This window comes from Pteropus vampyrus, unplaced genomic scaffold, assembly GCF_000151845.1.
Source record: "Pteropus vampyrus isolate Shadow unplaced genomic scaffold, Pvam_2.0 Scaffold97, whole genome shotgun sequence".
NCBI classification, from domain to species: Eukaryota; Metazoa; Chordata; class Mammalia; order Chiroptera; family Pteropodidae; genus Pteropus; species Pteropus vampyrus.
Genome location: NW_011888878.1, coordinates 7,196,084 through 7,221,691, shown reverse-complemented (window position 1 = coordinate 7,221,691; position 25,608 = coordinate 7,196,084). Strand labels below are relative to the sequence as shown.

General features: G+C 47.7%; 1 protein-coding gene and 1 pseudogene across 8 annotated transcripts in view; one reads left to right on the top strand and one right to left on the bottom strand.

Moving 5' to 3' along the window:
• Nucleotides 1-25,608, top strand: part of FBLN2 (fibulin 2) — a 97,110-nt gene that overhangs the window by 59,632 nt on the left and 11,870 nt on the right. For 5 of the 8 annotated variants that reach the window (XR_002781381.1, XM_023533171.1, XM_023533175.1 and 2 more), the window contains 10 exons: nucleotides 5,167-5,278; nucleotides 6,739-6,868; nucleotides 7,667-7,810; nucleotides 10,832-11,012; nucleotides 14,251-14,460; nucleotides 15,075-15,188; nucleotides 15,838-15,939; nucleotides 18,014-18,154; nucleotides 21,887-22,021; nucleotides 23,938-24,075. Coding sequence is in view for 7 of the 8 variants with exons in the window: in XM_023533171.1 (XP_023388939.1) it covers nucleotides 5,167-5,278; nucleotides 6,739-6,868; nucleotides 7,667-7,810; nucleotides 10,832-11,012; nucleotides 14,251-14,460; nucleotides 15,075-15,188; nucleotides 15,838-15,939; nucleotides 18,014-18,154; nucleotides 21,887-22,021; nucleotides 23,938-24,075 (1,407 nt within the window). In the remaining variant the exon portion in view is untranslated. The remainder of the gene's footprint in view (nucleotides 1-5,166; nucleotides 5,279-6,738; nucleotides 6,869-7,666; nucleotides 7,811-10,831; nucleotides 11,013-14,250; nucleotides 14,461-15,074; nucleotides 15,189-15,837; nucleotides 15,940-18,013; nucleotides 18,155-21,886; nucleotides 22,022-23,937; nucleotides 24,076-25,608) is intronic. The other 3 variants (XM_023533173.1, XM_023533172.1, XM_023533176.1) reach the window with 3 other exon arrangements.
• On the bottom strand, nucleotides 12,566-12,684 carry LOC111742593 (annotated as a pseudogene).

Here is a 25,608-nt window from a genome sequence, read left to right as displayed (position 1 = left end):
TTTATTTGGTGAGTTCAGTCCATTTACTATTTAAGATGATTATCGTTGTATGGAGATTTCCTATAGCCATTTTATCATTTCTTTTCTGGTAGCTTCGTGTTTCCATTATTTCTTTGCCTTGTATTTCTGTTATTTTAGCTTAGTGGTATTCTATGACTTTTTTCCCCCTCTGTTCAGTCTTGTTTTATGTTATATATCTCAGTTCTGGATTTTTTTTTTTTTTGATGTGGTTACCATTAAGTTTATGCACAAGGAAGTTTCATCTATGCAGTAGTTCTTTTTGTTCTGAATTATCTTATCTCCATTCCTCTTTGCTAATTCAGACCTTTACCCCTCTCCCCTTTTGTATTTTTGTTGTGATAATTTATTCCTGTTTATACTATGAGTTAATTTCTAAGTTGTAGTAGCTATTGTCTTTTCTCTTTTTAAAAATGTTTTTATGTCCTTTAACCTTTATATTATATTAAAATGTGTAATACCTTATTGTGAATAAGGGTTTCAATTTCCTGCTTCTGTCTGTCAGTCATCTTCCTCATAGTTTTGTATCCTTTATATTTGTGTTTCAGGTAGAGTAATCCCTTTCAGCATTTCCTGTAGTGCAGGTCTCATGGTGGCAAATTCCTCAGTTTCTATATGTCTTAAAAAGTCTTTATTTCTCTTTCATATATAAAGGGTAACTTTGTTGGATATATTATTCTTGGTTGGTAATTTCTCTCTTTCAATGATTTGAATATTTGATTCCACTCTCTCCTAGCTTGTAGAATTTCTGCTTTAAAATTCAGTGATAATCTAATGGGATTTCCTTTATAGATTATCATCTTTTTTCCTCTGGGTTGCTTTGATAATTATTTCTTTGTCATTAATTTTGACAATTTTAATATAATGTGTCTCGGAGAAGGCCTTTATGGATTGAGATAATTAGATGTTCTGTTTGCTTCTTGGATTTGAGGATCTAGTTTTTCCCGTGGCTTTGAGAAGTTCTCATGGGTTTGGAATAGCTCTCTCTGTACTCTTGTCCCTCTCTTCTTCCTCTGGTATATCCATTATTTTTATATTGGTCTTTCTGATGGAGTCAGAAAGTTCTCATAGAGTTCTTAATTTTTTATTTTTTTCACTCTCATCTTTCCTTCCATCTGCATCATTTCTAGATTTTTATCTTCGAAATCATTAATTTTTTCTCCATCTGGTCAGCTCTATTTCCTAAGCTTGCTAATTTATTCTTCACCTCTTTTATTGAGTTCTTCAGCTCCAGAGTTTCTATTTGGTTCTTTTTTAAAGTTTCAGTCTCTTATGTAAGAGACTGAAACTTTATTTTGTTCATGAATTTTGTTCATGAATTTTATTTCTGAGTTCATTAAACTACCTGTCTAAGTTTTCTTGCATCTTGTTGAATGTTTCCAGAATTGCAACCTTGAATTCTCTGTCATTTAAGTTACATATTTCCATGTCTTTAAGTTTATCTTCTGGATATTTTTCATTTTCTTTCTGAGCTATCATGTTACCTTGGTTATTCATGATGTTTATTGGATAATTTCTCTGCCTAGGCATTTTTGGGAATGAACTAGTGTTTGTTTTTAGATTGCTACCTCTTTAGCAGATTCATAAGAAGAGGTCTTTCTCTTATTTTCCAATAGGTGGCGCTGCATTCATTGCAAATGTTTTATTTTCTCTTGCAATGCTCCAGCCTCTTGGATCTCAGTGGGCGGTAGAAGAATGTCTTGTAGTTCCTGGGGAGGTAGGCATCTCTTTTGACCAAGTTGCACCACTCCTATGGCAGAATGTGGTTGGCGATGGGCTTCCAAGGAAGCCTATGAAATCCCAGAGCTACCCCTGCAACCAGGTGCAGTGCTGCAGTGCAGGGGGTGTCCCACTGGGGTCTGCCATGATGGGTGGGGGCAAGAGGAGAAGCAACTTATGGGTATATGGCTTTGTTCTCCTCCCAGTAATGACAACAACCAGACCTCAGCTGCCTCTCTTCTGTATTTCCACTCCTGTCACTGGGATTAACCACAGCATGCGTCCGCCTTTCAGAAACTGTCTCTTCATTTCTCAGGGCTATAGATACTTTGCCCTGTCATCCAACACCTACTGCTACAGTTTCTTCTAGGGCCCACTGCTAGCTCTGGGAGAATGAGGAAAGACAAGCTTTGGAGAGTAGGGGGAGCCAGCCAGGCAGGCTTCGTGGCTTTGTTTTTCTCCTGGGAATGCAGCTGCTAGAACACAGCTGATGCACTTCTGTATTCAGTCTCTGCTCCATCACTGTGTTCACCCATATTACATGCTGATCACTCAGGCAGGAATGCTTGAGGCTACACAGAGGTGCTTGCCCCCTGATTCCTCCCCTCTCCTGAGACCTGCAATGAGCTCTGGGCAGCCGTCTCTGCTCTTCTCCCTTCCATCCTCTCCTGTTCACTCAGATTCACCTACCTTCAGGTGTTCTGTGTGCTTATCTCTCAGGTGTGTTTGTGTGTTGAGCAGGGAATTCTTTGTTGAATTATAGCTGTTCAACTCTAACTTCAAAAGGAAAGATCAGGGGGACCTCTCACACTGCCATGCCTCTGGCATCACTCTTCTTGGCTATTCTTAAACATTTCCTTTTTTGGATGAATTTTTTAATCAGCCTGACAAATTTCATGTTGGGACTTTGGGGTTGCATTGAAATTATAGATTAAGTAGAGGAGAATTGACATCTTTAAGGTATTGAATCTTCCCATCCAGATACATACTATATAGTAATTTTAATTTCAATAAAGTATATTGTTGTGTATATTAGATAATTTTTTCTTCATGTAGATTTAGCATGTTTACTTTAGATTTATTTCTAGCATTGTTTCTGTTTTGAATGGGATGTTTTTCCCTACTACCTTTTCTATTTAATTGTTGCTGGTGTATAGGAAAGCCAGTAATTTGAATATGTTGATTTTGGTTTTGGCTACTTAATTATAATAATAATTAGTAGTTAGTATTCATTTTAATATTTTGTTAGTTTTGATCCACTTGGATTTTCTAGGAAATTGAATCCATAACATTACAAATACAGATTGTTGTCTCTTTCTAATATTTCTTCTGCCTCTTTTTGTCTTGCTTTATTGCATTTGCTAGCACCTCTGGGAAACTGCTAAGTGGTGGCAGCATCAGGAGGCATTTTTGTCATATTTTTGACTTTAGTGGGCCATGTGTCTAATGTTTCACCACTGAGTGTGATGTTTTGTAACTTGTTTCTGGTAGATACCAGTTATTAAGAATTCTTTTCATTCCTTCTGGTGCCTTTGAACAGCCCTCAAGTTGTTACTGAAGCTTATTTTCCCTGTTTTACAGAAAGTAATGGAAACTTAGAAAAGTTTGATGACTTGAAATATCCATTTAGCAGATAAAGATGATGATTCTAGCAAGCTCTTAATCTGTTCCTAGAACCTTGCAGGCTGCTGACACCCCTTGGTGCATTTGCTCCCCTGCCTTGCAAGGTGATGTGAATTACTCCAGGATATTTAGAGGTCTTCGTAGGCTTCTGCAGCTGTGCAGTCATTAGGTCCTCATATCAGAGAAGGACACTGAGTCTTTAGAGAGGAGAAACACCTACACATGGTAGTACCTGACACTTGGCCTCCAGCTCAAAGTTATTCCAATACGCCCTGCTGCTCCTCAGCATGTACATAGATGTATATGTTCTAGATGAGCTTTATTTTTGAATGTCATTTATTTTTAGACCTCAGAGGGAAATGGTTGGGTCAATTGTACTTCTCATTTTTTTGGCACCTTACACCTTATCATAACCTTTGAAAGGCTCTCTCTTGTTTTATTTATGTATTTTATTCCCTTTCCCTATTGCCATCCCTTTGCCCCACCATAGGCAACAGTTCTCTTCTGTTTAATTTGTGGATTTTTTTCTTTTTATGTGTTCTTAAAAAGCGCATATTGTTATTTTGTATGTAATATTTTAAATTTGTATAATGGATCTCACTTGGTTTCTTCCTATTCCCCCTCAGCATTCCATTCCATGCTGCTCCATGCTGCTGGGTATACATATGTTCAGCTTTATGTTGTCGTGTGGACATCTTGTCTTTTGTTTCTGACACCTATGGAGTCCTACATGGAAGATTTCTCCAAATTCTCATCTACTCCTCCAGTGTGAATTTCCAGATTGCCTCTAATCCCCTCTCATAATAATGCTCAAGTGCACATCCTTGTACCTATTGCATTATGGGCCTGGCTGGAGATCTCTCTGGAATGTACTCCCAGGAGTGGAACCACCAGGTCCTAGTTGATGTGCATACTTAACTGTGTAAGTGGTGGCAGATCGCCCTCCAAAATGGCTGCCAGTCCCCACTGCCACCCCCGGAGCATATTTATTCCTCTTTCTGATTTTTTCAGTTTAATGGGTATTTTATGTTGGGGATTTTTTTCCTTATTAATTTTCAGGAGGTTATTATATTTTCTCAATAGCAATTCTTTGTCAGTTTTAGACATTCCAAAAATGTCACCCGACCCGTCAGCAGTCTATTATATGTGTCCATGGAGCTCTTTATTATACAGAGATTTTTAATTTTGAGGCAGTCAGATTCATCCATTTCTTAGTGTACAGTTTGTGCCTTTGAGTTTTAAGATGTTCTCCCTGGTCCTGATTCCTTCCACCCTCCTAAGTCACAGATGTTTTTCCCATTAAGTTTCTTCTGTGGATTTTCCTGAGTTTTAAGCTTCCCTTGCTGCTGCTGTTGCTTTTTTATGTCTTGTCCTGTCTTGGCGTCTTAGGTTGGGCCCCTTAGAAGCAAATCCTGAGTTGGGGTCCTTGTGCACATGATGGTTGGGGGAGGTGCAGGGAAGGAGCCAGACAATGCTCCTGATCCCACAGGGAACTCTGGAGTGTGAGTGGCCCCACAGAGCTGTCACTTTTGTACTCCCATGCTACTCACTGACTGGCTGTGCTTTTCCCAGGCCCCTCTCCCATGGGGCCACCTTAACCTCTTAGGAAGTTCTCCAGAAGGGCTTAAAGCTGTGAGCTGCTGGCAGCCAACGTGCGGAGCAGCCGGAGTGAGTGAGTGAGTTACCTGCCCAGTAACGGGGATCTCGGTAGGCACCAGTAGCATCTACTGTACTTGTTGACCCTAGACACCTTAGACCTGCATGCCTCCTCTAGGGTGGTGACTCTGCCCATGTTTTTCCTCACAGTCTCCACAAAGGACCTGATCGAGACATGCTGCGCAGCTGGACAGCAGTGGGCCATTGACAATGATGAATGCCTGGAAATCCCTGAAAGCGGTGCTGAGGGCGACATCTGCAGGTAGGGTGGGTACCCTGGAGCAGGCAGACCTGCCCATTCCCCTTCTCCAGATCCCTGCTTGCCTCGGAACCCAGGCCCTGGCAAGGCAAGGTGAGCACATGCTTCACCTGCTTCCAGGTGCATAAGGGTGATTAGATGTGGCAGCTTGGGCCAGCTGGTGAGGCTTTCTGCAGGTGTGGAAAGCTCAAGAGTGGTCTCCTAAGTAAACTAGCCGCATATATTCATAGCTGGCCTAATGCGCATAATAAGAGGAGTGTACAGTTTGGAGCAAGTGTTAAAAGACCATTATCACCTAGGATTAATTGGGTGCTTTTCTTACCACACATTGGAGTTGCTGCTAGGCAGTGCTCAGCCCGTATAGGTTTTCCTCTCTCAGCTTTGACCTGAGGTCCTCGGCCCTCTTTCTTTCCCCACTTTGCTAACTTGGGGTCTCCAAAAGGCTAGCCTCTCATTGTCCTCTTCTGCTGCCTGTGCTGATTGTTTCTTCTGACTTTGGTGTCTCAGCAAAGGAATGATTTATAGTCATGTCCTCCATGTGTCAGGCCCAGAAGACATATTGATCAGCCATTAATCACTCCTTTTTTCCAATGATACTATCTTTTCCAGTCTACTCATTTTTCCAGACAAGGAAGACAAGGTTCAGAGAGGTATGTGATTCACCCAAAGCTACACAGCCCATTGAGATCATGGCCAGATTAGACTCCACGTTTCCTAATGTCCAGCCCACCATGCCTCCTTTAGAAACATTTAAATTTTAACTTTGTTTTTTTCCTTTCCTTTTTGTTGTCCCATCAATTTGGGGCTATTTAGGAGTTAGAGTGTGCACCATTCAGACTCTTGGAGTTTTGAGTGAAGCAGCCCTAGGGCGGGCTTACATCCCTCTCATGATGGGAAACTCACTACTTCACGGACAGCCAATTCTATCACTGGATAGCTCTTGCTGGGACATGCTTTTCCTCAAGTGGGGCTGAACCCTGCTTCCCTGTGACCCCTGACTCTGTGCCCTGGCTCTGCCATCATGCTGCAGACTCATCAGCTGCCACAGCCTTACAGAGATTGGGAGGGTGACCAGAGACCCTGTAGGCTGCTCTCCTCTAGGCCAACCCACCCAGCCCTTCCTAGGATTGAGTCTTCCTATCTTGGCCCTATGGGGGATTCGGAGTGCCAGTCACTCTTCCTTATTTGTCAGGGACACAACACTGAGTCCAGCAGGGCCCAGGCCTAAGTCTTCTTGGTTAAACCAAGGAACAGATTCATGTGACTCAGTGGGGATGTGCCGGCTTTGCCAATGCCCTGCCACCAACACTGGCCCCACTCATAGTAGACATGGGCAAGGGCCTCCCTTCTCTGACCCTCAGTTTCTTCCTCTGTGAAATTGGGGCCATGATCCCTCTTACAAAAGGTCACTGGGAGGTTGGGGCTGGGCACTCAGGTGGGACTGAGGTGCACCTCTGTTGCAGGACAGCCCAGAAGCACTGCTGCGTGTCCTACTTGAAGGAGAAGAGCTGCATGGCTGGTGTCATGGGGGCCAAGGAGGGCGAGGCCTGTGGGGTTGAGGACATCGACAACTGTGGCATTTCCCTGTACAAGGCAAGCCTGACCTGTGGCCTTCGTTGCCTGGGTTTGAGGGTCCTTGAGGGCTGAGGGATGGACTCCTGAGGATGCAGGGCTCCTCAGTAGGGGTGACCCTCACACCTGGGGGTGGGGGAGTGTCTCTTTATCTGCACAGAAAACATCATCAGTTATTATACTGACCTCTTCACGAAATAGTTACTGAATACCACTGTATACTGGGCCCTGTTTTAGGCATTAGAGATGCAGAAATGAGTAACATATGAAAATCCTTGTCCTCTCAGGGCCTTCATTCTCGTCAGAGAGACAGATGGAGATTGAGATGAATATCTTAATGTATAATATATTAGATATCGATGATGCTGAGGAGGAAAAACTGAAGAGAGGAGGGAGATAAGCTGTGTCAGGATGGGGAAGAGCTAGAGTTTCAGCTAACAGTGGCTGGAGATGGCTTCACCAAGAAGGGCACATTTGGAGTAAAACCCTAGAGGAAGATAGTGGTGAGCCATATGGATGTCTGTGGAAAGTATCTTCCAGGTAGAGGGAACACAAGTGCAAAGGTTCTGAAGCAGGCAAATGCTTGGCATGTGTGAGAAGCAGCAGGGAGACCTGTGTGGTTGGAGTGCAGTGAGTGAGGGGGGAGTAGCAGGAACTGGGGCCAGAGAGGTGATGGGGAAAGACCCTGTCCATCATTATAAGGATGGTGGTTTACTTTGAGTGAGGCGAGAAACTTGGAGAATTTGAGGGACATTGCCTGGGTCACTTCTGGCAGTTGTGGAGACCATTCATTGAGGGTCTTCTATGTGGATAATGCAGTCAAGACGGAGTAAAACCTCACCAGGCAGCCATGGGACAGAAAGAAGAGGACGGCTGCCTCGTGTTCTAAAGTGGTCGCTTGAGCTCCAGGCAGCAGGGGAAGGAAGAAGGACCCCCTCACCTTTTAAGTTATCTTTAATTGTGGCAAGTACATATAATGTAAAATGACCATCTTAATTATATTTATTATTTTTTAAATTTTATTTTATTATTAGTTTCAAGTATATAGTACATTGGTTAGACATTTATATAGTTTGTAAAATGATCCCCCTAATTGTTTCTTCTCTTCTCTGGTCTCCACCTAGCCATTATGTTAATGCTAACTGCCTTCCCTATGCCATGCTCCCCATCCCCATGACCATCTATCAGCTACTAATTTGTACTTCTTTAACCCTTTACCCCATTCTCCCAGCCCCCAACCCTCCTCTTCTCTGACCATCACCCATCACCAGACTGTTTTCTATATTTGTGAGTCTGTTTTTGATTAGTTGGTTCTTTTTGTTCCTTAGATTCAGCATATAAGTGAAATCATTTGGTAATTATCTTTCTCTGTCTGACTTATTTCACTCAGCATAATAACCTCTAGGTCCATCCTTGTCATTGCAAATGGTAGGATTTCATTTTTTTAATGGCCGAGTAATATTCCATTGTATATATGGACCATAACTTCTTTATCCACTTCTGTTGATGGGCACTTAGACTGCTTCCATATCTTGGCTATTGTAAATTGTGCTGCCGTGAACATAGGGGTGCATAGATCTTTACAAATTATTATTTTGATTTTCTTTGGATAAATACCGAGAAGTACAATTGCTGGGTCAAAAGGTATATCCATTTTTAATTTTTTGAGAAATCTCCAGATTGTTTTCCATAGTGGTTGTATTCCCACCAACAGTATATGAGAGTTTAATTATTTTTTAGTGTACAGCTCAGTGGCATTAAATATACTCACATTATTGTGCAACCATTACCACCATTCATCTCCAGAACTCTTTTTTCAGCTTCTCAAACTTCTCAAAGTTTTCCCATCAAACACTTACTTCCTGTTTTCCCCCTTTCCCCCAGCCCCTGGCAACCACCACTCTACTTTGTCTCTATGAATTTGACTACTCTAGGGCCTCATATAAGTGGAATCACACAGTATTTGTATTTTTGTGACTGGCTTATTTTACTGAGCGTAATGTCCTCAAGGTTCATTCATATTGTAGCAAGTGCTTGGATTTCCTTCCTTTTTAAAACTGAATAATATTCCATTACACGTATAGAGCATATTTTGTTCATCCATTCATCTGTTGATGGACACTTGGGTTGCTTCTGCGTCTTGGCTGTTATGACTAATGCTTCTGTGAAGAAACCCTCTTTTGAAGACAGACAGTACTTCCACTCATGTCACATTCACCAGGGCTTAGTTCAGTAGCCACACCTAGCTGCAAGGGAGGCTGGGAAATGTAGTCTTTATTCTGGAGAGGTTATGTGCTCCACTGAAAATTGGGAGGAAGGGAAAACAGACACTGGAGATTGACATCTGGCTAGCTATGTGGCAGAAGACGGGGCAAACTAGAGCACTGGAAGTTTTAGGAAGCATCACAAAAGCAGATGTTTGGAGGAGAAGGGATAGATTGGAAGAAGACACAGTGTCACAAGCCTGGATAACTGTGACAGAGACCTCTGGAGGAGGGTGGCATTTGGGAGTTGATTTTTACTTCAATTTTTGTCATGTTGGGGTTGATTTTTTTCCTAAAAATAACAATTTAAGGAAAGGACTTAGGTGATGGGCAGGTTTAGAATCCCATTTTTATCTGTATGTTTGACCCTGAACCAATCTCCTTTTTTGAGCCTCAGCTTCTCCATCTATAAAATGAGGATAATATATTTCTTATGGGGTGGTTGTGAAGATCAGAGGTAATGCAAACTAAGTATTAATTATATTGTGGGTCTTCAACAGGTGGAAGGGTTCACCACTGGGTGTTGCAGGCCTGGAGTATCAGTTAGAGATTGCTGTGTAACAAACAATCCACAAATATGCTGACTTATGACTGGCCTATCTCATGTGTCAGAGTAGTTTTGCTGACTTGAGCCATGCTCAGCTGATTTTAGCTGCATTCACTTATGTGTCTGCTGCCAGCTGATGGCTCTGCTGGCACTAGATGATTTAGGATGGCTGCAGTGGGATGACTTTTCTCTATGTAATCTCTCAAACTCTAGCAGGCTAGCCTGGGCTTGTTCAGGTAGTAACTGGGCAAGGTTCCAGCACCGGGTAGAAGTACGCAAGGCATTTTGAGACCTGGGCTCAAAAGTGGTACACTGTGACCTCTCTCATCCTGTTGGCCAATTCAAGTCATGAGGTGCAACCAAGAGATTGAGAAATAGTCTCTCTTTTGATAGGAGAAACTGCACTATCAACATTGTAAAGGCAATAGACCCAGAGAAGAGGAAGCAATTATTATTATAATCAATCTACTACAGTATTTGGTGCTATTATTCTAATCAACCTACTACAGTAGTTTAAACAAGTTAAAGATTTTCTTTTTACAGGTAAGTGGTCTGGGACAAGGGTGTATCTACACAGTATCTTCAGGTACCTTGGCTTCTATTTTTCTGCTCTGTCATCTTTAGCCAGAGTTTTCATCTTGAAGGTTACCTCATGTCCCAAGATCGTTGCTAGAGGTCCAGCCATCATACCTGTTCCAAAAAGGAGGAAGAGGTATGCAAAAAGAAAGCACTTCCAGGTTGAGTCAGCCCCAGTTAAAAGTTCTCCTGAAAGCTTCACCCAGTGATTTCTATCTCTAACTATAAGGAACCTTGGAAAATGCTGTCTTTTAGCTGGCCTAAATAGAATTAATTTGCTAGTAAAGAAGTGGTTAGTGGATATGGCTAGGGGTTCATCTGTAGTTCTTTTCACAGGGGCTATTTATTAATTATTTCAAAAAACTTTCATTAGTCCTCCCCGAGCCAGACATTGGAAATGGAGACAGATAATTCCTCTATCCTTGGAGAGCACAGACTGGACAAAAGAAACAAAACAAGATTAATACATTCTCATTTCTCAGCTTCTCCACTGAGCCTGACCTAGGGTGCCTCCTGGGGACCCTCAGTTAGTCACATGAGAAGGCAGATGGGTTCTGAGGAACCAGGATGTGGCAGTGACCACATGTCTCTCTCCAGCAATGCTGTGACTGCTGTGGCCTGGGACTCCGCGTGCGGGCCGAGGGCCAGTTGTGTGAATCCAACCCCAACCTGGGCTACCCTTGCAACCACGTCATGCTCTCCTGCTGTGAGGGCGAAGACCCCCTCATTGTGCCCGAGATCCGGCAGCCTCCAGAGCCTGAAACCAAACCACAGAAAGGTGGGTACTGCCTCACCCTGGGACAGGGTATATGGGATAGTTGGGTGAGGGACAGAGAGCTGTTGGGGTTTCTAGCCAAAGCTGGATGCTCTCTTACCTTTCGTAAGGACCCTGGGTCCACAGCCATTTGTGGCTTGAGGCACAACTTCTGCTTAGACAGAGTTCTTCGGTGGCCTCTGACAGTGGACTCTGTTATATTATTTCTAAGATGGTGATCTCATTCACTTTTCCAAGTACCATCCATTTCACCCACCAAGCCACCAACTGCTTACTACCTATTACCCTTTTGTTTACCTACACATCCATCCGTCTTCCTCCTACCTACCCACTCTTGTATCCATCTGTCCATCCATCTGGCCATCCATCCATCCATCTATCCATCCTTCATCTGTCCATCTGCTCATGTATTCACCCACCATCCTGGTCAGCAAACCTTTCATTCACCTTTCCTTGTGTTCATTAATCCTTCATCCTTCTCACCTATGCCATTCCTGTGTCTTCTGGGAACAGGATATAACTAGTACAGAGAATGCATTTATAAATGTTGCCTCACCTGCCTGATCAACCCCTTCAGGCTAGCACCATCTATTTTCTCTGTCCCTCTGTCTCTGTCCCTATGCTTGGCCCAGAAGAGTTACTAGCAAATGACTGAATGAATGATGGGTTTGTTTGGTGGCCCCCTTCACCACCAGACCATGAGTTCTTTGAGTGCTTACCAGGCCTATACTCTTTCCCTCTCCATCTCTGTCCCCAGCAGCCACAGGCAGTGTGTGTGTGTGGGACGGGTGGCTCCAGTTGTGTGTGGGGCCTCCAGGTACCAGTGTGAAGCCTGAAGCCTGTGTTTGCTCTTGCCTGAGGGTCAAGAGCCACATCCTGGAGCTTTCATCCCCCAGTGTCCCTGGGATCTCCTCCCTCCCACACCCTCCATGTGGTGGTCATTCTTCTAGCTGCCATATCTAGCCTCTGTCACCTTAACCAGGGCTATCTCCTGGACTCATGCCATTGCCTTCTTTGTGCCTGTGGACCAGCAGGAGCCCAATGAGGGTGTTCCAGCGAGTAAGCTAATGTTTGTACATCTGGGCCTGGTGGCCCTGGAGTTGGTGCCATGAAAGCCCTAGCAGGTCACTTCTGCGAGCATTTGCTCATTTATTAGCCTGACCAACCAGGGACCAAGATGCCCAGGAGAGTTCCAGAACCACCAGCTTTGTTTTTTCTCCAGCTGTGTGGACTATCTGGAGCCTTATGGGCCTGTCCTGGGCACTGCAAGGATTGGGAATGAAAGCCCCAAAGGTTGTCCTAGCATTAAGGTTAACTCTTGGTGTCTGGAGTCCCTCAGACCTGATTGGAATTCCAGCTCCATCATTCTCCTCAGCAAGGCATGGTCATAATTGAAGACTGTCAGACGCGGGATCCTGCTCTTTACCTTACTCAGTGTGAGGATGGATGACAAGATGGATGCTCATCAAAAGCTTACAATGGTTCCTGACAGCACTCAGAGCTGCCACCCTGTTAGTGTTGCCATGTTTTGTGTGTCTGTTTTTTTTTTTTTTTTACACCTACAGCACCTAGTATTCCTAGGTGGTTTTCCATCCAAGTACTAACCAGGCCCAACCCTGCTTAGCTTCTGAGATCAGATGAGATCGTACGTGTTCAGGGTGGCATGGCCGTAGACTGTTGCCAGAGGGGCAGGGCCTCACCCTAGGTGCACAGCATGCCTTTGGCATTGTTGGGACTAGACTTTTGGCTCTGATGACTCCCATTTTTAACCCAGGCTTTCTGGTATCCTGCACTCAACCAGACCCAACCATCCCTGGGTCTTTGTCTTAGTAATACAGGACAGTGGAGATCTATACATGGGAATTAGAATGCCCACTTCCACAGATTACAGACCCAGGGGCTCCTAGAAGAGCTCACATCCTGTGGGTACAGGTTTCCTGGACATGAGGGTGGGCCCAACAGATACCTGTCTCTCAAGTAGGGTGGGGCAGCAGTAAGTATATGGAGGATGGACCAGGCCAGACCAGGGGAAGCTGACCAGGCCAGCTTGGGCACAGAGGCTGTCCAGTCCAAGGAAATGCAACTTGTTGAGCTTGGTTCTAGGAGGCTGGTTGCGCACTGGCGTGAAGGCCAGGTTAGTACCCATAACTGTGGATCAAGATACAATTGGGGAGGAAGTCCGGCTTTAGGGATCAGAGGGTAGGCACAGAGCTGAGAAGGGTCCAGAGATATGTGTTCTTCTCTTTTGATGAAAAACTGGTAGGTAATCTGGGCTTCATGGGACACAGGTGGCAAGTTCAGAGCAACCTGTGTTTCAGTCCTGCTGAGGTGACCTTAGGCAAATCACTAGGTTTCTCTAAATCTCAGAGTCCCCTCTGCTGGGAGAATCATTGTGGGAAATGTTCTGATGAGAGTGTGCTGAGCATGATCCCTAGAGATGCTGCCCAGCCTACAGCATGCCCAACAGAGCCCAGGTCCATCTGCTGCCAGCGTGTAGTGCTGGGTATCCATAAGGCTGGATCACCAGGCATCATTGCACTACCTGTAGGCACCATGCCGGGGCTAACTGGGCTGGAGCTTAATGTAAACACCCTCAATATGAAACATGTTCCTCAAATGTGACCTCATGCAGCTGCTCCTTTGCGGGGCTTGGCTGCCTGGTGCTGGTGGGCAGACCTGAGGCCCCAGGCCAACATGGAGCAGGAAGGGTTGCAAGCCCCTCCCTTTCCCATTACTGTTAGATGAAGAACCTTCCGAGTCACCTAGACCCTACAAGCCTTCTTTCCTACTCTCATTTGCTCCCCACTGCAACCCAGGAGGCATGGAGAGACCTAGTCCTGTCCAAGGTGACACAGCTATGGAAGGCCCAAGTGAGGGTTCAGGTCTTGATCTGATTGAACCCAGGTTTGGGACACTTTCTGTTCCTAGAGGTGGTCCTCCCTGAGGTTACTGAGGTCAGGGGTCTGAATCCAATTCAACACTATAGTCAAAGCTTCCTGAGGGCTGTTGTGGACCTGGCTCTGATGGGTTCACTCTTATTGCTGGGGGTCTGTTCATCTACTCACCTGTTCACTCAATCACCCACTCATCCTTCATCCACCCACCCACCCATTTATGCTATCTCAGCTGGCCACACACATTGTTCTGATGAGAACCTGCACTGACTTTCTGGGGGCCTGAAGTCTCAGCCACTTGCTGGGGCCAACCCAGCTGCCATCATGAGCACTGACCCCTGCTCCAGTTTCAGAGACACAGCTGGGGAGCCGGGAGGCCCTGTCACTGGGCATGGAAGCCGATCTGCCCAACAGCCTGCCTGGCGATGACCAAGATGAGTGCCTGCTCCTCCCAGGGGAGCTGTGCCAGCACCTCTGCATCAACACTGTGGGCTCCTATCGCTGTGCCTGCTTTCCTGGCTTCTCACTGCAGGATGATGGCCGCACCTGTCAACCAGGTAAGGGTCTAGACAGTTGGGGCACGTGCCAGGGCTGACCTTGCCAGCGGTGAGTGGCATTCCTGCAGTGGGGACTATGGGGTACTTCTCCCACCACCCCACACGTTGGAACCCGCAGGACCCAGAGGCCCCTGGTGATGGACTATGTGAGGCCAGGCAGATGGGCTCCCTCTCAGAACTCCATCTGCAGGGGCAGCCCCAGTGCCCTGCCCTGGATTTGAGTGAAGGACCAGGATTCAAGCCACAGAGGCTCCCACCAATCCAAGCTGCATCCCCTGGGCTCATGGTGGTTAGGTCCCAATAACTAACCCGAGAGGCTGCTATAGCCCCTGGTCTGGGAGGGCTTTCTCCCTGCCAGTTTCTAGGGAGATTTGTTGTCAGTATAGAAACTCACTCCCCTTCTTCCTTGCTTCCTCTGCCTTGAATATGTGTGAGATCATTCTTGCCCAAGGTATGTTACTTCCTGAGCCTCAGTTTTCTCTCCTGTGAAATGGCTGGGGGAGGATTAAATGAGGCAGTCTCTGTCAGGTGCTGGCCTGGTGCCAGTTAGGGCCTGAGGCCTGGCTGAAGATGTAAGGCAGACTTCCCCTTCCTTTCTGCTCTGCCTGGGACAGATGGTGGCTCCCCACAGCCAGAGGCTGCAGAGGAATCTGCACCGAAGCCAGAATCCTCCCAAGTGGCCCCCAACACCATCCTGCTACCACTGCCGCAACCCAACACCTGCAAAGGTAACCTGGGCCTTGGGGTAGGTCTGGGGTGCTTGTAGGTGGTGAGCTCTCCAGTGCTGGGTGTGCACAAGATGGCCCCTGCCAAAGGGGTGCTTCCGCTTGAGGGAATAGATTGGTCTCACCTGTCTGAACTGAATGTAGCTAAAGAGGTGAGATTGGGGCAAGGAGGAGAGTCAGCCTGGGAGATGAGAGGGAAGGGGATATGAGAATAGAGGACAGCCTGTGGTGATTGTACGTGATCCCAAGTAAGCCAGTTAGCTACTTTTTTGGTCTCAGTTCCTATAAAATTGAGAGACTTAAGCCTTTATTTGTAGAACTGTCATGGAGACTTCTATCCAGTAATATGTAGAAAATTCTTTGTTTTTCTGCTCCTCCCTTCTTTCTTGTTCCTTCTCCGCATCCTGTCTTCTCTTTCTCCTTCTCACTTCCATCGCTGTTACTCAAGGGAGGGGTTCAGTATTCAGGTGTTGGTGGTGGCAAGAGAGCTAGAACATTATCCCAGGCACCAGCCCATGTATGAGCTGATTTAACCAGTGAACTTGTAAAAAGGTCCAGGAGTGGGGTTCCTTAGCTCCCAGCCCCTCCATCTGTAGGTTAGAGCTGCAGGTGATGAGTCTGGTGGTCTCTGATTTCTGTGGTTTCCTTCCAGATAATGGGCCCTGCAAGCAGGTGTGCAGTGTCATTGGGGACACAGCCATGTGCTCCTGCTTTCCTGGCTATGCCATCATGGCAGACGGCGTGTCCTGTGAAGGTAAGTACCACAGGGGCTGCCCTCATACTGGTGCAAACAAGGAGGGCAGGACAAACAGAATGAGGGAGGTGGTCTGAATCTAAAACTCATTGCGTTGGTGAGAGAACAGGTTTGGCTGCTGTGTTGAAGAACCTCAAATAGCTTAAGCAGGTATTCCCTGTCATGTCACTATGCACATGTGTGCATGCAGTCCAGGTCGGTCACACAAGTTGGTCAGGGCCCCAGGCCCCTTCTGTTGTATTGTCTGCCATTCCTTAGAGCAGTGCTCCCAAACTCCAGTGTGCAGCAGAGACACTGGGAAGCCTGGTGACAGCTCGGATCCTGAGAATTCTACAGAATCCCCAGAGATCCTGACCCAGTAGATCTGGGGTGGGGCCTGAGAATTTGTATTTCTCACCAGGTCCCTGGACCACACTCCAACTACCCTGTCCTTGAGGGTCACCCTTGCCTGTGTGGCTGAAGCTGTTTCTTACCACATTGACCCTATTCCGGCCATGGGTGGAGAAAGGGAAAGAGAAGTACGTGCCCAATTATTGTAAGGCAGGACCTGGAAGTGGCATTTGTCTCTCTGCTTGCCTCCGATGGGGAGCAAGACTGAGGAGTAGGAGCCCCCAACTGGACAGCACTAAAGTCAGTTCTGTTACTGAAACCAAGGAGGGGATAGTGAATGTTGGTGACAATTAGCTACTTCTGCCATTCACAAGGGGCCGAAGAGGTTGTGAAAGCATGTCCCTTTCATGCCAGCATCTCTGCTAGGGTCTGGGTCTTGTCTTGCTAGGGCCTGTGGTCTGGGACCTCCTTCTGTGAGATGGGAGCATTGGATCTGACACCTGCGGGGTGGTTTCCACAGGGAATGAGGCCTTGAGAACAGCCCGAGAGGCCTTGAGACTGCACCTCCTCATGTCTAGAGGCAGGACGGACATGGAGCATGCAGGTGGTCTCGTACACACCAGTGCAGCTTCCACTTTATATGTGACTCTGGTGGGTGTCTGAGAGTATCAGGATTAAGTCTCTCCAGAAAAATGCCCGCATCCCTGCCAAAAGCTGAAATCCCTTGGCTGAGACTGTTCTCTGATGTGGGAAAAACAGAATGAGAGAGATGGTCTGGATTCAGAAGGCCTTGGGCAATGACTTCTCTAAACTTTAGTTTTGTCCTTTAGTTCCCAGAGAAGGCAGGAGACTTGCCCAAGGCACACATCATGGTAGTGACTGGCAGGCCTTTCTTTTGGGTGGTGGGTGCAAATCTCAGGTGCCCTCTGGGCTTTGCTCCTCATCTTTCATGGACCTGAAGACATGAGGATGTATCTCTCCTGGGTTGCGGCTCCTTTTAGGACCAGCCAGGCTGTGGGCCAATGTCTGTGTCTCTCCAGGCCTCCTTTCCTCCTCTGCAGAGCCCCTGGTGGTAACAGTTATGGGGGCCAGGCCAGAGGTTGCAGACTGGTATTCTGAGGGTACAATCTGCCCTGCAGAGGAATCTTGCTAAGCTCTGCCCTGTTTAAAACAATCAAATGAATAACCAACCATGAAAAACTCAAGAATTAAAAAGTCCAGATTTCAGTTTTTTTCTTGAAAATCTGTAATTTCTGCCCACTGGGAGTCTATATTCCTGGTCCCCCCTCTGAACAGAGCATAGGCCTTGAAGTGCCTTTAGAGCACTGCTCCCCATTAGCCCCTTCTCCCATTTATGTTACAAACTTGGCCCCCTAAACACTTGAGTTTGCAACCCCTGCTTTGTGTGTTTCCCTTGGCTGCCTGTGGAGGTGGAGCATCTCTAGAATGTGGGTGGGAGGCAACCTCTGGTTCTGCCCTGATATTTGACTATGGGTAGGCTGCTTACCCTCTCCGAGCCTCACTTTGCTATCTGTCCTTACTGGGGTTCCATCTCTGACATCTTTTGACTGTATGAACTCAGACTTGGGCCCAAAGCCCAGAGGTACCACTGTTTGGCTGGGAGGCCCTGGGCAGATCCCTGCCCCTCTCTGAGTCTCAGTTTCCCCATCTGTCACTGGATGCTTCATGACAGACCACGTCTCTCTAACAGCCCTTCTGTTTTTCCTTCTGTGGCTGTCACTAGACCGAGACGAGTGCCTGCTGGGTGCTCACGATTGTAGCCGGCGACAGTTCTGTGTGAACACCCTGGGATCCTTCTACTGTGTCAACCACACAGTGCTCTGTGCCCAGGGCTTTATCCTCAACGTGCACAGGAAGTGCGTGGGTAAGCGAGAGCCCCTGCTGCCGCCACCATCATGGCGCTCTGCTCTGCTCCACACCAAGCCCGCCACACTGCAGCCACATGCTAAAGGGCCTGCCCTTTGCATATGAGCTCTCACCACAGCCGGCATCCCATGCTCTTTGTCACATCCTGGTGTCCTGTCCCGCTTCTCCACTGATGCCACTGGGAGGTTGCTTTCCCCAGAGATGTGCCTGAGAGTCAGAAAAGTAACTGACGTGTGACCTGGCTGGGTCACTGAAATGAGGAGGTCAGACCTGTGGGCAGCAGGATAGGATGTGTGAGATCTGGAGGCAGTGAGCCCGGGTTTGAAGCAGGACCCTCTAGTAGTTCTTTGACCTTGGACAAATGACTTTCCTTTTCCAAGGCTCAGTTCTGTCATCTATAGAAAGAGGGTACTGAGGTCATTGATCCTCCTTTGGGACATGTGTGTACAGCGTAGCATAGAGGCTGGGGCACAGTGAGCATGTGATGTCAGCTGCTGAGATTGTCTTTAGATGTTTCCAGAGTCCCTTCCAGATGTGAATGGATGGAGCTGGGATGTGGCAGACCCAGCTTTGCACCCCAGCTTAGTATTCATTAGCCGCGTGACCCTGAGCAGTGGAACTCTCCTCTCTGAGCCTGCTTCTTCACCTCTAACCTTAGTGCTTGGAGGACTGGGCAAGAGCTGCTACCCAGCTCCTGGCCTGTACATAGATGGGGTCAGTGACTGATAACAGCTTGTCCCTCCTGCTTCTCAGTGCCCACGTGGGCTGAGCACTGGGGCTCCAGGCATACTCTATGGGCAGTGAGGAGGGTGGACTTGATGTTCTCCCATGGCTGGGGGGAATCATGATTGTCCTGAGCAGAGATAGACTCAAAGTAGCAGGAACTTGGGGCAGACTGGAAAATACTACAACAGGGACACAGACAAAGGGAGAGGTCATTCTAGCTGGTAACATCTGTACACACTTCCTGGACAAGGTGGCGTTTGCACTGGCCTCCACTGATGGCTAGGACTTGGAAATCAGGAAGGGCATGCAGGGTGGAAGGAACAGCTCAAACAAAGGTGTGGAGGTAGGAACAATGCAGGTGCATTCAGGGCATGTGACCAGAGCCTAGCCCTTCTTTGTGCTTGGGAACCATGTCTGGCCTTACCATGTCCTCTTCTTCACCCTCCACTGCTGGGCAAACAGGTTCCTGGTACTGGGCTGAGCAGCCGCTGCAGACATGTTTGCCCCTGGCCTCCAGCCGTCGGCACAACATGTGCCCTCCTAAACTTGCTTGTCAACAGCTAGGCAGCTCCTCCTGTCTGGGTTGTGTCTGTGTATGTGTGTCTGGGATGGCAGATCCCACCAGGGCCTGCAAGCACCCCTCCCAGGATGCCCTGCCTGCCTGCTGTGGCCAGATGGGCAGGCTCCCCTGGTGGCCTGGAAAGACAACCTTTTGCTAAAAGGGTTCTCTGGGCAGCCAGAAAACAGGTTCTGGTATTAAAAGAGCAAAGGTACATTCCATTCAGCAAAATTTGAGCTCACATTTTCATTCTTTCCTTAAGTTCCCTTCTCATTCATCCTGCATAGACTTATCAGGGTCTCTTCTTTGTCCTTCCATTCTACTTCCTTGTTCATTTTATCCTGTTAGCATTCGTTCTTTCCATTACTTATTCATTCTCAAATGTATACTGGTATTTTCTGTGGTTTGCTTGTTAGCTCCAGGCATGTTTATTCACCTGGCTGGTGAGATGTGAGACTGGTGCCTGGATGAAGAGTGCGGCTTCTGTAGCCAGACTGCCTGGATTCAAATCCTGGCTCTGCTACTTTCTAGTTGTATGACCTTAGCCAAGTCATTTAACCTCTCTGAGCCTCAGTTTCCTTGCCTGTCGAATAAGATAGTAATAGCACTTCCATCAAAGAGTCTCTGTGTAAAGATTAAATGAGTTAGTCTAGAACTTGCAAGTGTGTGTCATTACTGCGATTCAATAAATGTACTATACTGAGGCAGTCTGCATGGGTTGTGATAAATCTGGTACTCGACAGATCCCTGTTGAATGAATGGCTGCAGAGACAGAGGTATGTAAGCTGAAGTGGGGGAAGTGTTGAGTGGTGCCAGGTCCAGAGGACATCTGATGGACACGTGACCTCTGTGGTGACTCCCCTGTGCTTTTTTTGTTGTTAGCTTTTTTTGCCCTGCCTTTGAGGACTGTCTTGGCCCCTGGGGAAATTGTCCTCAGTGGGCTGGGCTCAGAGATTGCTGCCCCCATGAGGAAAGACTCTGACAATCCAGGGCCCAGAGAAGACAGTGCTGTGGCCTAGGCCCCAAGAATGCATAGCTTTTATCCCCAGAGTCACCACCTACCTGTCCTTTCTCTGCCGTCAGGTTGGCAGTTCCTTGAGGATGGGGATTGTGGCTGACATTCCTGCTTGGCCACCTGGACCTAGCACAAAACAGGCGCTAGCTAATGTGTGTCCAGGAATGAATGAATCAGCAAATTATTGCTGCACCTTCCCTGCCAACTGGAGCGTGGAGGCAGGCACTGGTCATGCATTCCTGCATCCTTAGCTGACCTGGAGTGATGTCTGAGTCGGTGAACTCTCTGAGGATTTTCCTCCTTCCTCCCTGCTGCTCCTTTTCTCTCTCTCTTTCTCTGACTTTTCACCTTCCCAACTGCTCATGTTAGGAGTCAATTTTTGGCCTCTTCTCTCTGTGCCTGTCCCCCAGATGACCTCAGCAGCTAACCACTCTCAAATTAGTACCTCCACTCAGACCCCTCCCATGAACTCAGAGCTGTGTCTCTGACTGTTTCTCTACTCTCGAATTCAGTGTGACCACAAGGGCTCTTAACTTCCCCTGCAGGCCTTCTCCCAGCTGTCCCTGTTCCCGGGGCTGATGCCCTCATCTGTCCAACTGCTTGGCCAAAAAGCTTTGCAGACCTCTTGGCTTCTCTTTTTCTCACACTTTCATCTTATCCACTGGTAGATCCTGTTGGTTCCACGTTCACAATATTTTCCATAATCTGACTGGTTTCCTCACCTCCATGGATGGCAGTCCATCATTTCCTATTCTAAGAGCCTCCACCCTCATCCCTGGAGTATTCATACCCAGGAGACCATGTTACATATAAGTCAGACCATTTTCTATCTCTGACCCTTTATGGCTCCCATCTCCCTCCACTTCTAACACTTTTCTCTCCCTTGTAGACATACTTCTTCCCAACTGGCCCTCGAACCTGCCTGGCAGACGCCCTGCTCATGGCCCTGGTATTGGCTGTCCCCTCTGCCTGGAATATGCTGGGCTCATTCTGTCACCTCTTCAAATGCTTCTTCAAATGTCCTTTGCTCTGAGGATCCTCCGCTGGCCTACTCAAAATGGCACACCTCCCACTTGCTGTCCCTCAGCATTCCTTTTCTTAACCTGCCTCTGTTTTTTCTACTACACTCATGACCACGTTCCTATTATGTTTGCTTATTTATCTGTTGGACCTCCTCCACGTAGTGTCCTCATAATGTCAGGGATTTCTGTCTGCCTTGTTCACCATGTATCCCTGGTGTCAAGTACAGTGCTTGTTGGCACATGGCAGGCACTTGATCAATCATTGTTGAGTGAATGGATGCATAGACAGGTGGACATCAACTGCATACTATTCTCTGGGTAGTGAGCACCTTGAGGGCAGTGCTGGCTGCACTCAGCCACCATCCTAGGAGTATACTTTAGCCTCTGATGGCCTTGCTTTCCCCACAGACATCAATGAATGTGTGACAGACCAACACACGTGCAGCCGGGGTGAGCACTGTGTGAACACGGTGGGCTCCTTTCGTTGCTACAAGGCTCTCACCTGCCAGCCAGGCTACATCCTCAAGGATGACGAGTGCACAGGTGAGCACAGTGGTCTGCAAGTCCCACCCCTGATCTGCCCTGTCCCACCTCCTGACCCATCCCTGGCTTGCCCAGAGCCAAGAGCTCCCAGCCTTTGGGTTTCTTGTCTGTAAGAGGACCCCATAGATGATGGTATTTGGGGCAGAGGGGTTGTTTGAGGCTACTGGGGGAGGCTAGGGTATGCTCCTGGCTTTGCTACCTTTTCTGGTATCTGGGTGCTACTTACTCCCCTCACCATGCCTCAGGTCTTCTGTTTATATGTTAGGATGGAGGCCCATGGATCACTTCTGTCCCTTTCACTGGAAAGTTCTAGTCTCTTAGGAAGAGGGAGAATTTTCATAGAATCATTTTAACAGATATTTCTGAGCTTCGTGTCCTTGTCTCTGACCTCCTGACGAGGGACATGGGGCCACACAGGTTAACAGGAAGGTGGCAGAATGGCTTTGGCCTGGATGTTACATTGGGGTCCAAAGGGGCCCTCTGTGGAGGTGATGCTGGAGTGGATACCTACATAATGAGAAGTTCCTGGCAAGGGTGTTCTAGGGAGAGGAAACAGCAACTATGCAGCCTTTTGAGAGGGGAGAGATCTTGGCATGTTCAAAGAACAGAAAGAGAGTCTCTGATTGGGGCAAACATGCCTACAGCTTGGAAGAAGGGTATAGGCTTGGTAGGCCTGATTAAGGAAGGAGTTTATAGTTAATTTCACATGTGATAGGATAACTAAAAATGACCAGAAGAATGTCACCAAGGACAGAAGACCTATTGAAGTGTTCGTGTGTTATAAGCCCTGGAGAATGCTGATGAGAAGTAGCCCTGAGGTTGGGTATGAGCTCAGGGAAGTGGATTAACACACTCCCTGGACACGGAGTTGGGGGTGGGATGAGCTAAGAAGAGAGATGAGCCCAGCACCCTTTTCACAAGTGTGTGCACACCCACAAACAAGGGCATACACAGATCCATGGCCAGCCCTCCTCCAAAAACCCAGACACCTGGCGAGGGATGCCACCTCCTTGGACATGCCCTAGCACTCCCTGACTCTTCTCTGTTAGGGCACTGGGCTCCTTAGAGTGGATGTGGAGAAACCTGTTCAAGCACTGGACGGTCATCAGATGGGCTGTGCCACTTCATGTCTAGCTCCCAGAGGGTAGGCTACTGTGGGAAACTGGTGGAAGCTTTGGAAACCAGAGAGGGAATGAATGGAGGGAAGGACAATGGACAGACTACAGACAGACACAGAGGTGTTGGTCTGTCAGTTAGCAAAGCCAAGTGAGTTTTGGCCTGCCAGCCTGTTTCCTGGTCTGTAAAAAAGACCAGATGTGCCTGCTATGCAAGAAGTATGGGGGGAAGCAGAGGGCCGGTGCTTTGTAAGCTGTGAAATACTGCACAGAGGTGAATGCCACACAGTAGGTGGAGGCAGCAGTTCTATCCAGCTCTGGCACTCCATCCTCGGAAGCTCCAAGCCTTGCTGCTGCCAACCGCACGTTCAGAGAAACCTGGAGACGTGACTGTAGGGATTTGAGCATGTGTCCTCATTTCTGCCTGCCCAAGGAAGTTTGGGGCAATGGTTAAGAGTACAGGCCTCAGAACAGGTTCCCTTGGGTTCTGGTCCTAGCCCAACTCCCCTTAGCTGTCTAACTGTGTCTGTGCTTTGGTTTCCCCTGTGTAAGATGCGGCTCGTCATAGTCCCTACTTTGTAGGGTTGTTTGTTGTGAGCATCGAGTAGATAAATACCTCTCAGAGTGCTGACTCAGTAAATGTGGTGATGTTTTTATTTTATTATTGGATGTGGACAGTATGTTGCTCTGCCTGCTTTCTATGATCTAGAAAACCTTTGTAACCATCAAGGTCATGGCAAGGATGTGCGGGCAAGGGCCCGCCAGCCTGCCAGTCCCTGACTCCATGCCTCTGTGTGCCAGATGTGGATGAGTGTGAGCTGGGCACACATAACTGCCAGACGGGCTTCACATGCCAGAATACCGAGGGCTCCTTCTACTGCCAGGCACGGCAGCGCTGCATGGAGGGCTTTCTGCAGGACCCCGAGGGCAACTGTGTAGGTGAGTGGTCGGGGCCGCCTTCCCCAGGTGCCTTTGGAAGGGGTCATGGCTGGGGGACTCTGAGAGTTTAGAGATCAGGCAGGCCTGGCTTACTGCTTTCACTCTCTCCCAGCCTAAGTGTCCTTACCTGTGAATGGACATGTCAGTGCCTGGTGCCAGGAGGCACTTGCAAAACAGAAGCTCTTATTATCCTGAGATGTCTGACCTTGTGTGTGTGTGTACTACAAGTTTCACAGAACATTACCCTACTGCATGTGATACTGACTGAAATTTCTACTTGCAGAGAATGCTAGTAAGACATTCAAGGTTGATTTTATGCTGTACTCATGGGTCGAGACCCACAGTTTGATAGATGCTTGCCTTGTTGTCCCCACATGGTTCTGATGAGATCTTGTACTCTTCCCACCACTCTTGAGCCACTTCCAAAAAGCACCTGGCCCACAGCCAGGAGGCTCCACCTTCCCCAAGGCTGTGACCTGGCAAGCCCATGGTGTAGCACCAGCGCCTCTGACAGCATCCTGAGGATAGGCCTTATCTAGGCCACACTCAACCCTGGGAGGGATGAAAGACACAGAGGGAGAGGTGGAAAGGCAAGCATTATGCAAGGCCAGCCACTGGGTGCAGACAGAAACAAGGGATGTGTTAGGACACAATTTTTGTCACATATCCTTTCCTAAGAAGAACAGCTCGTGGGGTGGGTGTCCCTCTCTTACTGGGAGGACACAGGGACAGAGAGGGGCCTTAAATTCATCTGAAGGCTTTCACAAGACTCTTTGGGGTCCCTCTAGCCAGTCTTAGATCTGAAGCTCTCCCTAAGACACCCCATTTACAATTGCACTCCAACAGTGACAGGACATGGGCAACCTCTCAGGACACCACAGGGCTGTGGGCACAAGAAGGTCCCTGTGCTCTGCCCCGGGATACCCAGTGAGGGTCAGGGCAAGGTGGGGAGGGATCTGCCTGATGACAAACAGTTCTTCAGTGGTTCATTCACCCACAGCACTTCCTGAGTACCTGCTGTGCGCCATGGTTGTAGAGTCAATGGGCTGCAGCAGTTTAACGAGACATCTTGGAAGGGAGAGAGTAAATAAGCAAACATTTATATAAATGGCAGTTATTCAAGGGTACTTTGATAAATAATAAGGGTAGAATAAGGATGAAAGCTTAAAGGGTGGGTGGCATCTCTACCTAGAATGATCAGGGGATCAGGGAGGGCCTCCCTGAGGAGGTGAGATTGGTGCAGGGACCTGAGGAAGTAAAAGAGCCAGCCATGAAAATATTAGGGGTAGTATGTTCCAGAGATGGGAGGACAGCATGTGTAAAGGCCCTGCGTGGGGCTGTGCCCAGGTGTGGTGGGTTGATGGAATAGGCTAGTGGGGCTGGGGCGCAGTGTGTGAGAGAGTGATAGAGGGTGAGGTTGACAGGCTGGCAGTTTTGGAGAAGCCAGAATAAGGGCATGACTTTCTGTAGTTATCCTAGTTGTCAGCCTTGATTTCTCCTCTGCCTCTAGCTGCTCCATTAGGGAGCAGCTGG